This window comes from Platichthys flesus, unplaced genomic scaffold (genome assembly GCF_949316205.1).
Source record: "Platichthys flesus unplaced genomic scaffold, fPlaFle2.1 scaffold_81, whole genome shotgun sequence".
Classification (NCBI taxonomy): domain Eukaryota; kingdom Metazoa; phylum Chordata; class Actinopteri; order Pleuronectiformes; family Pleuronectidae; genus Platichthys; species Platichthys flesus.
Window position 1 is genome coordinate 20,581 of NW_026910035.1, and position 16,144 is coordinate 36,724.

General features: G+C 46.0%; 1 protein-coding gene across 1 annotated transcript; it reads right to left on the bottom strand.

Moving 5' to 3' along the window:
• Nucleotides 1–4,638: 4,638 nt before the first annotated feature.
• Nucleotides 4,639–6,238, bottom strand: LOC133950595 (uncharacterized; the record flags this gene model as incomplete). The annotated part of the gene is made up of 2 exons (XM_062384647.1): nucleotides 5,560–6,238; nucleotides 4,639–4,908 (listed from the first exon to the last, which is right to left on the bottom strand). Coding segments are annotated over exons 1-2 (880 nt in total), but the record flags the coding sequence as incomplete, so codon positions are not given.
• Nucleotides 6,239–16,144: the final 9,906 nt, after the last annotated feature.

Below are 16,144 nucleotides of genomic sequence, written 5' to 3' on the forward strand. Positions count from 1 at the left end.
TTAGGGTTAGGGTTAGGGTTAGGGTTAGGGTTAGGGTTAGGTTTTTGGAGTTATCTCGATGACTCCCCCCGCTTCATCCAACGACTGGGCGGTTTGGAATAGGGAGCCAAAGGCAATGCACTGGCCCACGCACGTCATCAATACTCCCCCTTCTTCACATATCCCCTTTACCGAATTGGTTTTAAACCGTAGTTTTCATGTAATAGTTTTCTTATTCGTTTTCTAATGTAAGTTTAGGTTTGGTCTTTAGATGAAAGTGCTTTTTTATTAATTTGATAGGTTTTGATTTTCTTTTTTTGTTTTTGTCCTATATTGAAGTTTTTAAGGAGTTGTTTTGACTTCATGTTTTTGTATTATTTTGTTTGTAAAAAACAATTTGGACTATTTTTAGCTATTTTTTGTTTTTCTAAATCTATATATTAGGTGACACATCATCAGTAGTGTACCTCAGGGTCATTGGATGTTTCGGCCATTACCACCAGACACCCTCTCCCAAGGAAGGCCCCGCTGAGGTTGATCAAACCCCAGGGTGTGTCCCACTAAGTTTATAGTAATCTAATTGTAAGGTAATTTTGAAAAGGATTCACAGTTTTATTTAGGATCAACTGGTTAGGTTTAGGCAATCGGTTTAAATGGTTATGGTTAGGATTAAGGTTATGGTTAGGGTTAAGTTCTAAGGATAGGGTTAGGTTTAGGCATCGGGTTCAAAGCCTTAGGTTTAGGCACCGGGTTTACTGGTTAGGGTCAGAGTTCAGGCATTGGTTAGGGTTAGAAGTCGGGTTATGGTTTTGGTCTCCAGCTCTGAGTTCCAGTCCTAGAAGAGACTCTGGAGTTAGGATCCTTTAAGGTTTGAGCCTCTTCTGTTGCTCGACTTTGATAGGACAGCTGGGTAAAACTCACACACCGCTCAGGGGTCAGCTGGGGTCATCCTTCTCTCGGTTTTTGAACAAGAGCTAAATGTTATTACGCTTTTTTAGTTAGGGTTAGGGTTAGGGTTAGGGTTAGGGTTAGGGTTAGGGTTAGGGTTAGGGTTAGGGGTTAGGGGTTAGGGGTTAGGGGTTAGGGTTAGGGTTAGGGTTAGGGTTAGGGTTAGGGTTAGGGTTAGGGTTAGGGTTGGGTTAGGGTTAGAGTTCAGGGTTCATGAGTATGGTTTATTTGCACTGGCCTATTGATCTTAAAGTGGTGGCACGGTTGGAGGAGCTCCGCTCCCTCTAACGGGGGACCAGGGTATGATCCCCAGGCAGAGCACGTCTGCAAGGACCATGGGACAGAGAAAGGATGAATACGGTTGCTGCCTGGGTTGGAGTATTTGTTGGGCGTCATTCTGTCTAAATTTTATGGAGGAAAATTAAATTAAAAAACTAAGTAAACCTGGTTGGGGATTAATTTTATCTATGAAGGTGGTATTTTAATACTGGAGTAACATAGACTAATGAAAAATGGGGATTTATGGAAACAAAATTGTAAAATGAATAATGGTGTAGTGGCAGAGATGACGCCCCTGGCCCAGAGAATCCTAGTTCGATTCCCCCCGAGGCATGTGTGTTAAAGTGGTGCCTTGGGGGGCCTGAGTGGACCCAGGCAGCACGGCTGGTTGTAGAGGGAAAAAAAACAAAAGGGGGGAGGGGGAAAGGGGAAAACACGGGGGAGATGATAAGGAAGACTACATGAGAGGGAAATTTAAACTGATTGTCGGGTGGGTGTCCTATGAGTGTACTTAATTGTCATTGAGGCCTGTTGGCGTGATTGTACCTAATTTAAAAATCCATAATTTTTCTGTCCTCTTTCTCTGCCCAATGGTCCAATGGTCTTCTGATTCTAGACCAGAGATTATAAGATTATTGACGGAGTGGAGCTGAAAATGGTTAATGAGGGGGGTGGTTAACTTGCCTTCCCCAATGTTATATATGTGTTGTTTTAATCGGGTGAGTATGGAGTGTTTTGTTTCCCCGATATAATGTTTATTGCAGGTGGTGCATGTAATGATGTAAATGACGTTGGTGGTGTGGAGTGTAAATGTACCTAATGTGGGGAATGCTGTATTGCTGTGAGGGTTTGAAATAAATTTTCTGTTTTTATAGTGTGTGTGGTATTGTGTTTGTGTTGGTGGTTTGTTATCAGAGTATTTTGACCTTATTAGTAAACTGTGGAGGTTTTTGTTTTTCCTGTAAGCTGATATGATGACGTGATTTTGGAAAGCCGGCTGTAGGGTTTGAGTATGAATGAAGTTCTGTTTGATGATGTTATGTAAACCTTTGATTCTATGTGAGAAGGTAGATATGAATGGTACCGGGACACGGGGTGGAGCAATCCGGGGAATGGAGCGAGTGGGAGCGAGAGACGCCAAAGTGCTGGTCTTGATATGGCGGAGGAAGCGTTTGGAGTAGCCCCTAGACCTGAGACTACAAAATAGAATGGAGATGGAAGAATGCAGGTCTATTACACGGGATGATATTCTGTGAAAACGGATGATTTGAGATTTAATAATGCCTTTAAATGTGTGTTTCGGATGATAGCTAGTTTTATGAAGAAGGGCGTGTGTGTCTGTTGTTTTAAAGTAAACTTTGGTAAGTAGTTGTGAGTATGACAAGTTTTTTGACCGGTCAAAAAAAACAGTTGTATCTAAAAAATTAACTTGTAGTGGATCTATGATGTACTTAACTTTAATAGACTGATGGTGGCTATTCAATGTGTCAATGAAATCAGAAAATAAAGAAATGTCATGTTGCCATATTCCAAAAATGTCATCTAAAAATCTGAGGTAGGTGAGGGGTTTGTGGGTGCACTTGGCCAATGCCTCTCGCTCCCACTCGCTCAGGTAAATGTTTGCATATGACGGGGCGTATCGCTGACCCATGGCCGTTCCGTGGATTTGAAGGAATTGTTTGTTATTGAATGAAAAGTCGTTATTGTTGAGGCAGATGGTAAGGAGTTGAATAATTTCTTTGTCCGGTCTATTGTTGTCGGGGTTGTTATTGAAGTTGGATATTATAGCCTTGATACCGATTTGTGTATTGATATTTGTGTATAGACTGTCTATGTCGATTGTAAATAAGTATGACTGATTTGGAACAACCATGGGCCGGATGGTATCTATAAAATGATAAGTGTCCTTGATGTAACTTGGGTGTTTATTGGAAAGGGGTCCAAGGAAATGTTCGATGTATTCTGAGATATGGTATGATGTACTATTGCAATCTGAGACTATTGGTCTGCCGGGAGGAACCTCATAGGGTACGGTCCATGATGGGGGTTCCTTGTGGATTTTAGGTAATAGATAGAACTGGCGGGGGCGGGGTTGGTCGGGGCCAAACAGGTAGATTTTTTGCTTGTGGTTAATGGTTTTATTGTCATATAAAGTTTGTATAATACTACGGAGGAGTGGTTGGGTTTGACTTTGTAGGTCTGACGGAATGGGTTTATAATGTGTGGTGTTTGAGAGTTGTCTGTTTGCCTCCAGTAAATACTGCTGTCTATCCATAATGACTATTTTTGAACCTTTGTCCGCGGGTTTAATGATAATATTAGGATTTTGGGTAAGTTCTTCTAAGGCCCTGCGTTCAGGCCCCGAGAGGTTGTCAACAACGTCCCCTGGGGGCCGGTAATAACGCAGGGCCTGTTTGTTCTTTTGCACCAGGTTTATTGTGGCTGTGTGTGATTGAGCCGTGGTGGGTTCCCAATTAGACCTGTGAGTGAAGGGTGTCTGAATGTGGTCCGGTTTATTATAGAAATAACTGATGATCTTTAATCTTCTGTTGTATTGGTGTAAATCCCTATGAAATTCCTCCCAGTCAAACTGTAATGGGCGTGGGATGAATGAAAGACCCCTTTCCAATAACCGGATCTGATCTGAAGTTGGAGTAAATAGTGTGGATAAGTTAAGTATGTTTGCTGTAGAGCTCCACCCCAAGTCGACTGCAGGGTCAGTATGGGGCATAAGGTTTGGAGGGTTAGGGTTAGGGTTAGGATTAGGGTTGGGGTTGGGGTTAAGGTTAGGGTTAGGGTTAGGGTTAGGGTTAGGGTTGGGATTAGAAGGTTTAGGGTTAGGGTTAGGGTTAGGGGTGGCGTTTGTGCCCGGTTTGGGTTTGGGTCTTACTATAAATTTAACTGTTTGAGCCAGTAATCGAAAATGAGTTGCGCGGTAGCCGGCTTCCAATGGATGTTGTCCTTTTCTGTTAAAAATGTGTCGTGAGGGATCTCTGCTAAAAATGGGAAGTATGTGGCTATTGTGTTGTTGATGTATTTTAAATTGTACTGTTGTTTAACGCTGAGGTTGTCTGAGAAGTTTATGATAGGGAAGTAGATGTCGGCATTAGGGAAGGCAAGTTGGGCCTGTTTGTATAGAGATTTTAACTGTTTGCAGGAAGTCTGCCTGGGGTCCTGGTCCTTATTATTGATCCCAATGGAGAGGACCACTATTTTTGTGTTGGGGTTGGGTACCGTTTTTTCACATATCTTTAAAAAGTGGTACATGTTAGCCCCCGGGTAGCTGTCTAATTGTAAGTCTGGGTTGTTGTGGGGGGGGAATTCGATTGATATTTGAATCCCCTAAAACCAGGACTGGTCTGTGGCATTTGAAAGACCAGTCCTGGAGTTTCCGGGTGTGTCGAGCAATGTGTGATGTAGGGTGGTAATTACCTGGTGTCGAGATGTGTAGTGGTAAGCTGAATGGGGAGGAAGTGGAGGAGGGTCCTGCGGGGCTATCGTCGGGGAGTGGAGGTGTGCTGGATCCCCGAATGGCACCAGTGGGAGATGGACTTCCGAGGAGGAGTGGTAGGGAGGTCTCAGATGTGGTTTCAATGGCATTGTTAGCCTTTAATTGCCCGCTCATCATGTTTGGTGACCCTCCCGTTGTGGTTACCGGGGCTCCTCGCTGTTCCATTGTGCCAATTCGGGGATCAGCAACACCTGTGGGTGTGGAAGGGGAAGAGGAAATAGTGTCATGGTTAATTGTGGAGGTATTTGAGTAATTCTGTGTGTTTAATGATATGGATTGAAATTCTAGGGTATTGTTTTGTGTGTCCGGTAATTGATGAATTTGGGCTTGTACTTGTTGTGACCGTTTTGTAACGGTAGTCGGCGTGTCGGAGGTACTGGAGCTAGGAGGTAGTCGTGTCGCTATGGAGTCCCGTCTAGTCACTGTCGGTAAGATGGGGGAGAGTCTGGGGTTTAGCTTTATGCTCCCTCCTGCCTCCTGGGAGGCCGGTTCGGGTCCCCAGGAGACTATTTTCTTAGCCCTCACTGTGGGAGGGATGGAGTTGTTTTGGTCTAGAGGGGTTAGTCTGGAAGTCATGTAGGTTGGGTGGGTCGGTAAACCATTCAATAATCTTAGTCGTGGTTTGGGTATGGGTTGGTCAGGTGGTGTCGGTTTTAGGGGGGGCCTGGTTTGGGGTAACAAGAATGTCTTCTGTCTGTTGGTCTGATATGGGCGGTCCTGTCTGAGTCGCTGGGGTTGAAGTTGTAGCCCATCCAGTGTTGTCTGGCACTGGGTGGGGGTGGGGAGAAGTGGTGTCCGGGCCTGTGGAATTAAATGGGGTTGAAATGTAGGGGGTAACTTACTGCTGACTGGTAGTGGTGGAAACTCTACTTCATCCAATAGTTCCGGGATGGTGGAGAGGGAGCCCTCCAACCTGGTCTTGGTTTTGATAAAAGGTTTGTTATTGTTATTGCTGTTGTTGTGTTGTCTATGCCTGTTCAGAATACCTTCTGTTGTTGTTATGGTATCCGGCCGGAGTCTCTGGCCATATCGTTTTCTAGCCCAACCAGAAGCTATTTGAAGAGCTATGGGGTTGTGTGGTGTATGGCCGAGGGTGTGTATTGTATTTGTGTAATGTTCCTGTAATATAACCATGTTTGCTCTCATCCAATTGTCTGTGTTGTTTTTCACCTTATGACGTGTGGTGTCTGATGGTGTGGCCGGTTTGATGAAGTCAGTTAGTCTGTTTACTTGACGCATCATCCCGGGTGGGAAAGTGTTGCTAGTGATTGCATAATCTGTTACTTGTTTATGGTGTACTGCTTGTATTAGGCGGAAAATTTGTTTTGACGCCGTTCGGGTTGCCGGGTCTGGTGCCTGATGTAATGTGTATGTGGGTGCTGTGTCCATGGCTGTTATCCTGTGTGGATTGCCATGTTTGCATAATGATGCTGAGTGCGTGCCTACAGACATCAGGGGTTGTGGGGATGTGTTTGTGTGTGTATGTGTGAGCTGTGGCCTATGTCCTAGACTACTCGAAGGTACGGGCTTCACTCTGTTAAAAAACATTTTGGAAAATCACTGGAGGGGGCTCTTACCCTGGTGTTTAGTAGGTGGAGGTCTCCTTGGTCCCGTAGATGGTTTGATGGCTTAAGCCTGGGCTTCACCCAGCTGGAGCTGGGATGTTGTTTGGGCCGTGGTCCAGTAGGGCGAGGTTCAAGCGTCTAAGGTGTCCTGTTGCCACGTGGGTCTCCCTGGTGGTGTAGGTGGAAGTCCCTTAGGTCCCGTAGTTTACTGCTGACTGTTTGGTCCTGGGCACCCGTAGTTGTAGCTGGGGCGGCGTTACGGGCAGTGGTCCAGGTGTTGTTGATGTCCTGTAGCCAGGTGGGTAACCTAACAAAAGAAGGGAACTCCGAAAAAAAGTCTCAGTACAGAGAAGGACGAGAGGGAGGTCTCCAGATGGTTATTTTTAAACTTAGTCCAAAAAAAAAGGGGGGGGGGGGGGGGGGGGGGGGGGTTTGGAAGGAAAAAATGAAAAATAAAAAATAAAAAAGTATATAAAAAAATATATATTAAAAAATTATTAGGTCTCTGATGTGGGTCCTTGCCCCAGCCGGGACCAGGAGCCCAAAAAAAGAAGTTATGTAATCTCAAATACAAAAAAGGAAGAGGCAGTCCTTTTTGTTTAAAGTCAGGGTCCACTGTTGGATAACAGGAGGACGGCCTAAGTAATGTTTGCCTCAAGATGTTCAAGACTACTAGTTGTTCATTTTTTGGAAAAAACAAGAAACAACCAGACTCCTCTGGTCAAAGCAGGGTTGCTGTAAAACCAGAGTTTTTAGAGAGAGGGAGTCTACTGTTTATAAAAATCGGGGGAAGGCCTCGGCCGATACCTTCAGAATGTTTTGGAAAGACATTTTTCTAGCTTCAATTTGGAAAAACAAGGCTCCCACTGGTTAAAGGCTAGGTTGCTTTAAAACCAGAGTTTAAAAAGGAGGCAAATGTTTGAAGCTCAAGGAAGGCCTAAAGTAGCAGCCCCCCAGGGACAATCCAAATATACTAGCTTAAATGATTAAAAATAAGTTTTTCAAATAGTTTTAAAAGCAAGTTGCTTTAAAACCAGAGTTTTTAAAAAAAAGATAAAAAGTCAAAGCTGACGTACCGTTGAGTAGTATTAAATCCTGACGTTTCGCACTGGTCGATGCTTCTTCAGAGGATGTGTGCTAGGACTGACAGCTCGGGTGGTTAAAAAGTGTTGGAGGAGAGGAAGTGTGCCCCTCCCCCAAGGCTCAAACCACCAATCAGTATTGTGTGTGTGGGTAGATCTGTTGTGATAGGGCTGGTGGGGTCGGCCATTTTGTAGGGTTTCCCTCCAATATATTTGAATTTTGGAGGGAAAGTTGTTGTCCCACACGATTGGTTCCCTTAGGGGGTGGTGGCTGGAAAATAGAGAGAGAAATGTCTGTATTCTGGCTAGATGTTTTAAGACAGTGTTTGGCCTACCAGGATAGCTCTCGGTCTCTCATGTGGAGGACCTGGGTTCAAAAACCCCCCAGACCTGGGGCTAGGACCAGGGTCAATTTTTGTCTGAACAGACGTTTCTTCGAAAAAACGATATATTTTTTTATGTATAAAAAATAAAAATGTATAGTAGTTGTAAAGCGGGTTGTGTGTCAAGATCAATGGCACGGGCTGGGTTAGGGTTGGGTTAGGGTTAGAGTTCAGGGTTCATGAGTATGGTTTATTTGCACTGGCCTATTGATCTTAAAGTGGTGGCACGGTTGGAGGAGCTCCGCTCCCTCTAACGGGGGACCAGGGTATGATCCCCAGGCAGAGCACGTCTGCAAGGACCATGGGACAGAGAAAGGATGAATACGGTTGCTGCCTGGGTTGGAGTATTTGTTGGGCGTCATTCTGTCTAAATTTTATGGAGGAAAATTAAATTAAAAAACTAAGTAAACCTGGTTGGGGATTAATTTTATCTATGAAGGTGGTATTTTAATACTGGAGTAACATAGACTAATGAAAAATGGGGATTTATGGAAACAAAATTGTAAAATGAATAATGGTGTAGTGGCAGAGATGATGCCCCTGGCCCAGAGAATCCTAGTTCGATTCCCCCCGAGGCATGTGTGTTAAAGTGGTGCCTTGGGGGGCCTGAGTGGACCCAGGCAGCACGGCTGGTTGTAGAGGGAAAAAAAACAAAAGGGGGGAGGGGGAAAGGGGAAAACACGGGGGAGATGATAAGGAAGACTACATGAGAGGGAAATTTAAACTGATTGTCGGGTGGGTGTCCTATGAGTGTACTTAATTGTCATTGAGGCCTGTTGGCGTGATTGTACCTAATTTAAAAATCCATAATTTTTCTGTCCTCTTTCTCTGCCCAATGGTCCAATGGTCTTCTGATTCTAGACCAGAGATTATAAGATTATTGACGGAGTGGAGCTGAAAATGGTTAATGAGGGGGGTGGTTAACTTGCCTTCCCCAATGTTATATATGTGTTGTTTTAATCGGGTGAGTATGGAGTGTTTTGTTTCCCCGATATAATGTTTATTGCAGGTGGTGCATGTAATGATGTAAATGACGTTGGTGGTGTGGAGTGTAAATGTACCTAATGTGGGGAATGCTGTATTGCTGTGAGGGTTTGAAATAAATTTTCTGTTTTTATAGTGTGTGTGGTATTGTGTTTGTGTTGGTGGTTTGTTATCAGAGTATTTTGACCTTATTAGTAAACTGTGGAGGTTTTTGTTTTTCCTGTAAGCTGATATGATGACGTGATTTTGGAAAGCCGGCTGTAGGGTTTGAGTATGAATGAAGTTCTGTTTGATGATGTTATGTAAACCTTTGATTCTATGTGAGAAGGTAGATATGAATGGTACCGGGACACGGGGTGGAGCAATCCGGGGAATGGAGCGAGTGGGAGCGAGAGACGCCAAAGTGCTGGTCTTGATATGGCGGAGGAAGCGTTTGGAGTAGCCCCTAGACCTGAGACTACAAAATAGAATGGAGATGGAAGAATGCAGGTCTATTACACGGGATGATATTCTGTGAAAACGGATGATTTGAGATTTAATAATGCCTTTAAATGTGTGTTTCGGATGATAGCTAGTTTTATGAAGAAGGGCGTGTGTGTCTGTTGTTTTAAAGTAAACTTTGGTAAGTAGTTGTGAGTATGACAAGTTTTTTGACCGGTCAAAAAAAACAGTTGTATCTAAAAAATTAACTTGTAGTGGATCTATGATGTACTTAACTTTAATAGACTGATGGTGGCTATTCAATGTGTCAATGAAATCAGAAAATAAAGAAATGTCATGTTGCCATATTCCAAAAATGTCATCTAAAAATCTGAGGTAGGTGAGGGGTTTGTGGGTGCACTTGGCCAATGCCTCTCGCTCCCACTCGCTCAGGTAAATGTTTGCATATGACGGGGCGTATCGCTGACCCATGGCCGTTCCGTGGATTTGAAGGAATTGTTTGTTATTGAATGAAAAGTCGTTATTGTTGAGGCAGATGGTAAGGAGTTGAATAATTTCTTTGTCCGGTCTATTGTTGTCGGGGTTGTTATTGAAGTTGGATATTATAGCCTTGATACCGATTTGTGTATTGATATTTGTGTATAGACTGTCTATGTCGATTGTAAATAAGTATGACTGATTTGGAACAACCATGGGCCGGATGGTATCTATAAAATGATAAGTGTCCTTGATGTAACTTGGGTGTTTATTGGAAAGGGGTCCAAGGAAATGTTCGATGTATTCTGAGATATGGTATGATGTACTATTGCAATCTGAGACTATTGGTCTGCCGGGAGGAACCTCATAGGGTACGGTCCATGATGGGGGTTCCTTGTGGATTTTAGGTAATAGATAGAACTGGCGGGGGCGGGGTTGGTCGGGGCCAAACAGGTAGATTTTTTGCTTGTGGTTAATGGTTTTATTGTCATATAAAGTTTGTATAATACTACGACGGAGGAGTGGTTGGGTTTGACTTTGTAGGTCTGACGGAATGGGTTTATAATGTGTGGTGTTTGAGAGTTGTCTGTTTGCCTCCAGTAAATACTGCTGTCTATCCATAATGACTATTTTTGAACCTTTGTCCGCGGGTTTAATGATAATATTAGGGTTAGGGTTAGGGTTAGGGTTAGGGTTAGGGTTAGGGTTTAGGGTTAGGGTTTAGGGTTAGGGTTAGGGTTAGGGTTAGGGTTAGGGTTAGGGTTAGGGTTAGGGTTAGGGTTAGGGTTAGGGTTAGGGTTAGGGTTAGGGTTAGGGTTAGGGTTAGGGTTAGGGTTAGGGTTAGGGTTAGGGTTAGGGTTAGGGTTAGGGTTAGGGTTAGGGTTAGGGTTAGGGTTAGGGTTAGGGTTAGGGTTAGGGTTAGGGTTAGGGTTAGGGTTAGGGTTAGGGTTAGGGTTAGGTTAGGGTTAGGGTTAGGTTAGGGTTAGGGTTAGGTTAGGGTTAGGGTTAGGGTTAGGGTTAGGGTTAGGGTTAGGGTTAGGGTTAGGGTTAGGGTTAGGGTTAGGGTTAGGGTTAGGGTTAGGGTTAGGGTTAGGGTTAGGGTTAGGGTTAGGGTTAGGGTTAGGGTTAGGGTTAGGGTTAGGGTTAGGGTTAGGGTTAGGGTTAGGGTTAGGGTTAGGGTTAGGGTTAGGGTTAGGGTTAGGGTTAGGGTTAGGGTTAGGGTTAGGGTTAGGGTTAGGGTTAGGGTTAGGGTTAGGGTTAGGGTTAGGGTTAGGGTTAGGGTTAGGGTTAGGGTTAGGGTTAGGGTTAGGGTTAGGGTTAGGGTTAGGGTTAGGGTTAGGGTTAGGGTTAGGGTTAGGGTTAGGGTTAGGGTTAGGGTTAGGGTTAGGGTTAGGGTTAGGGTTAGGGTTAGGGTTAGGGTTAGGGTTAGGGTTAGGGTTAGGGTTAGGGTTAGGGTTAGGGTTAGGGTTAGGGTTAGGGTTAGGGTTAGGGTTAGGGTTAGGGTTAGGGTTAGGGTTAGGGTTAGGGTTAGGGTTAGGGTTAGGGTTAGGGTTAGGGTTAGGGTTAGGGTTAGGGTTAGGGTTAGGGTTAGGGTTAGGGTTAGGGTTAGGGTTAGGGTTAGGGTTAGGGTTAGGGTTAGGGTTAGGGTTAGGGTTAGGGTTAGGGTTAGGGTTAGGGTTAGGGTTAGGGTTAGGGTTAGGGTTAGGGTTAGGGTTAGGGTTAGGGTTAGGGTTAGGGTTAGGGTTAGGGTTAGGGTTAGGGTTAGGGTTAGGGTTAGGGTTAGGGTTAGGGTTAGGGTTAGGGTTAGGGTTAGGGTTAGGGTTAGGGTTAGGGTTAGGGTTAGGGTTAGGGTTAGGGTTAGGGTTAGGGTTAGGGTTAGGGTTAGGGTTAGGGTTAGGGTTAGGGTTAGGGTTAGGGTTAGGGTTAGGGTTAGGGTTAGGGTTAGGGTTAGGGTTAGGGTTAGGGTTAGGGTTAGGGTTAGGGTTAGGGTTAGGGTTAGGGTTAGGGTTAGGGTTAGGGTTAGGGTTAGGGTTAGGGTTAGGGTTAGGGTTAGGGTTAGGGTTAGGGTTAGGGTTAGGGTTAGGGTTAGGGTTAGGGTTAGGGTTAGGGTTAGGGTTAGGGTTAGGGTTAGGGTTAGGGTTAGGGTTAGGGTTAGGGTTAGGGTTAGGGTTAGGGTTAGGGTTAGGGTTAGGGTTAGGGTTAGGGTTAGGGTTAGGGTTAGGGTTAGGGTTAGGGTTAGGGTTAGGGTTAGGGTTAGGGTTAGGGTTAGGGTTAGGGTTAGGGTTAGGGTTAGGGTTAGGGTTAGGGTTAGGGTTAGGGTTAGGGTTAGGGTTAGGGTTAGGGTTAGGGTTAGGGTTAGGGTTAGGGTTAGGGTTAGGGTTAGGGTTAGGGTTAGGGTTAGGGTTAGGGTTAGGGTTAGGGTTAGGGTTAGGGTTAGGGTTAGGGTTAGGGTTAGGGTTAGGGTTAGGGTTAGGGTTAGGGTTAGGGTTAGGGTTAGGGTTAGGGTTAGGGTTAGGGTTAGGGTTAGGGTTAGGGTTAGGGTTAGGGTTAGGGTTAGGGTTAGGGTTAGGGTTAGGGTTAGGGTTAGGGTTAGGGTTAGGGTTAGGGTTAGGGTTAGGGTTAGGGTTAGGGTTAGGGTTAGGGTTAGGGTTAGGGTTAGGGTTAGGGTTAGGGTTAGGGTTAGGGTTAGGGTTAGGGTTAGGGTTAGGGTTAGGGTTAGGGTTAGGGTTAGGGTTAGGGTTAGGGTTAGGGTTAGGGTTAGGGTTAGGGTTAGGGTTAGGGTTAGGGTTAGGGTTAGGGTTAGGGTTAGGGTTAGGGTTAGGGTTAGGGTTAGGGTTAGGGTTAGGGTTAGGGTTAGGGTTAGGGTTAGGGTTAGGGTTAGGGTTAGGGTTAGGGTTAGGGTTAGGGTTAGGGTTAGGGTTAGGGTTAGGGTTAGGGTTAGGGTTAGGGTTAGGGTTAGGGTTAGGGTTAGGGTTAGGGTTAGGGTTAGGGTTAGGGTTAGGGTTAGGGTTAGGGTTAGGGTTAGGGTTAGGGTTAGGGTTAGGGTTAGGGTTAGGGTTAGGGTTAGGGTTAGGGTTAGGGTTAGGGTTAGGGTTAGGGTTAGGGTTAGGGTTAGGGTTAGGGTTAGGGTTAGGGTTAGGGTTAGGGTTAGGGTTAGGGTTAGGGTTAGGGTTAGGGTTAGGGTTAGGGTTAGGGTTAGGGTTAGGGTTAGGGTTAGGGTTAGGGTTAGGGTTAGGGTTAGGGTTAGGGTTAGGGTTAGGGTTAGGGTTAGGGTTAGGGTTAGGGTTAGGGTTAGGGTTAGGGTTAGGGTTAGGGTTAGGGTTAGGGTTAGGGTTAGGGTTAGGGTTAGGGTTAGGGTTAGGGTTAGGGTTAGGGTTAGGGTTAGGGTTAGGGTTAGGGTTAGGGTTAGGGTTAGGGTTAGGGTTAGGGTTAGGGTTAGGGTTAGGGTTAGGGTTAGGGTTAGGGTTAGGGTTAGGGTTAGGGTTAGGGTTAGGGTTAGGGTTAGGGTTAGGGTTAGGGTTAGGGTTAGGGTTAGGGTTAGGGTTAGGGTTAGGGTTAGGGTTAGGGTTAGGGTTAGGGTTAGGGTTAGGGTTAGGGTTAGGGTTAGGGTTAGGGTTAGGGTTAGGGTTAGGGTTAGGGTTAGGGTTAGGGTTAGGGTTAGGGTTAGGGTTAGGGTTAGGGTTAGGGTTAGGGTTAGGGTTAGGGTTAGGGTTAGGGTTAGGGTTAGGGTTAGGGTTAGGGTTAGGGTTAGGGTTAGGGTTAGGGTTAGGGTTAGGGTTAGGGTTAGGGTTAGGGTTAGGGTTAGGGTTAGGGTTAGGGTTAGGGTTAGGGTTAGGGTTAGGGTTAGGGTTAGGGTTAGGGTTAGGGTTAGGGTTAGGGTTAGGGTTAGGGTTAGGGTTAGGGTTAGGGTTAGGGTTAGGGTTAGGGTTAGGGTTAGGGTTAGGGTTAGGGTTAGGGTTAGGGTTAGGGTTAGGGTTAGGGTTAGGGTTAGGGTTAGGGTTAGGGTTAGGGTTAGGGTTAGGGTTAGGGTTAGGGTTAGGGTTAGGGTTAGGGTTAGGGTTAGGGTTAGGGTTAGGGTTAGGGTTAGGGTTAGGGTTAGGGTTAGGGTTAGGGTTAGGGTTAGGGTTAGGGTTAGGGTTAGGGTTAGGGTTAGGGTTAGGGTTAGGGTTAGGGTTAGGGTTAGGGTTAGGGTTAGGGTTAGGGTTAGGGTTAGGGTTAGGGTTAGGGTTAGGGTTAGGGTTAGGGTTAGGGTTAGGGTTAGGGTTAGGGTTAGGGTTAGGGTTAGGGTTAGGGTTAGGGTTAGGGTTAGGGTTAGGGTTAGGGTTAGGGTTAGGGTTAGGGTTAGGGTTAGGGTTAGGGTTAGGGTTAGGGTTAGGGTTAGGGTTAGGGTTAGGGTTAGGGTTAGGGTTAGGGTTAGGGTTAGGGTTAGGGTTAGGGTTAGGGTTAGGGTTAGGGTTAGGGTTAGGGTTAGGGTTAGGGTTAGGGTTAGGGTTAGGGTTAGGGTTAGGGTTAGGGTTAGGGTTAGGGTTAGGGTTAGGGTTAGGGTTAGGGTTAGGGTTAGGGTTAGGGTTAGGGTTAGGGTTAGGGTTAGGGTTAGGGTTAGGGTTAGGGTTAGGGTTAGGGTTAGGGTTAGGGTTAGGGTTAGGGTTAGGGTTAGGGTTAGGGTTAGGGTTAGGGTTAGGGTTAGGGTTAGGGTTAGGGTTAGGGTTAGGGTTAGGGTTAGGGTTAGGGTTAGGGTTAGGGTTAGGGTTAGGGTTAGGGTTAGGGTTAGGGTTAGGGTTAGGGTTAGGGTTAGGGTTAGGGTTAGGGTTAGGGTTAGGGTTAGGGTTAGGGTTAGGGTTAGGGTTAGGGTTAGGGTTAGGGTTAGGGTTAGGGTTAGGGTTAGGGTTAGGGTTAGGGTTAGGGTTAGGGTTAGGGTTAGGGTTAGGGTTAGGGTTAGGGTTAGGGTTAGGGTTAGGGTTAGGGTTAGGGTTAGGGTTAGGGTTAGGGTTAGGGTTAGGGTTAGGGTTAGGGTTAGGGTTAGGGTTAGGGTTAGGGTTAGGGTTAGGGTTAGGGTTAGGGTTAGGGTTAGGGTTAGGGTTAGGGTTAGGGTTAGGGTTAGGGTTAGGGTTAGGGTTAGGGTTAGGGTTAGGGTTAGGGTTAGGGTTAGGGTTAGGGTTAGGGTTAGGGTTAGGGTTAGGGTTAGGGTTAGGGTTAGGGTTAGGGTTAGGGTTAGGGTTAGGGTTAGGGTTAGGGTTAGGGTTAGGGTTAGGGTTAGGGTTAGGGTTAGGGTTAGGGTTAGGGTTAGGGTTAGGGTTAGGGTTAGGGTTAGGGTTAGGGTTAGGGTTAGGGTTAGGGTTAGGGTTAGGGTTAGGGTTAGGGTTAGGGTTAGGGTTAGGGTTAGGGTTAGGGTTAGGGTTAGGGTTAGGGTTAGGGTTAGGGTTAGGGTTAGGGTTAGGGTTAGGGTTAGGGTTAGGGTTAGGGTTAGGGTTAGGGTTAGGGTTAGGGTTAGGGTTAGGGTTAGGGTTAGGGTTAGGGTTAGGGTTAGGGTTAGGGTTAGGGTTAGGGTTAGGGTTAGGGTTAGGGTTAGGGTTAGGGTTAGGGTTAGGGTTAGGGTTAGGGTTAGGGTTAGGGTTAGGGTTAGGGTTAGGGTTAGGGTTAGGGTTAGGGTTAGGGTTAGGGTTAGGGTTAGGGTTAGGGTTAGGGTTAGGGTTAGGGTTAGGGTTAGGGTTAGGGTTAGGGTTAGGGTTAGGGTTAGGGTTAGGGTTAGGGTTAGGGTTAGGGTTAGGGTTAGGGTTAGGGTTAGGGTTAGGGTTAGGGTTAGGGTTAGGGTTAGGGTTAGGGTTAGGGTTAGGGTTAGGGTTAGGGTTAGGGTTAGGGTTAGGGTTAGGGTTAGGGTTAGGGTTAGGGTTAGGGTTAGGGTTAGGGTTAGGGTTAGGGTTAGGGTTAGGGTTAGGGTTAGGGTTAGGGTTAGGGTTAGGGTTAGGGTTAGGGTTAGGGTTAGGGTTAGGGTTAGGGTTAGGGTTAGGGTTAGGGTTAGGGTTAGGGTTAGGGTTAGGGTTAGGGTTAGGGTTAGGGTTAGGGTTAGGGTTAGGGTTAGGGTTAGGGTTAGGGTTAGGGTTAGGGTTAGGGTTAGGGTTAGGGTTAGGGTTAGGGTTAGGGTTAGGGTTAGGGTTAGGGTTAGGGTTAGGGTTAGGGTTAGGGTTAGGGTTAGGGTTAGGGTTAGGGTTAGGGTTAGGGTTAGGGTTAGGGTTAGGGTTAGGGTTAGGGTTAGGGTTAGGGTTAGGGTTAGGGTTAGGGTTAGGGTTAGGGTTAGGGTTAGGGTTAGGGTTAGGGTTAGGGTTAGGGTTAGGGTTAGGGTTAGGGTTAGGGTTAGGGTTAGGGTTAGGGTTAGGGTTAGGGTTAGGGTTAGGGTTAGGGTTAGGGTTAGGGTTAGGGTTAGGGTTAGGGTTAGGGTTAGGGTTAGGGTTAGGGTTAGGGTTAGGGTTAGGGTTAGGGTTAGGGTTAGGGTTAGGG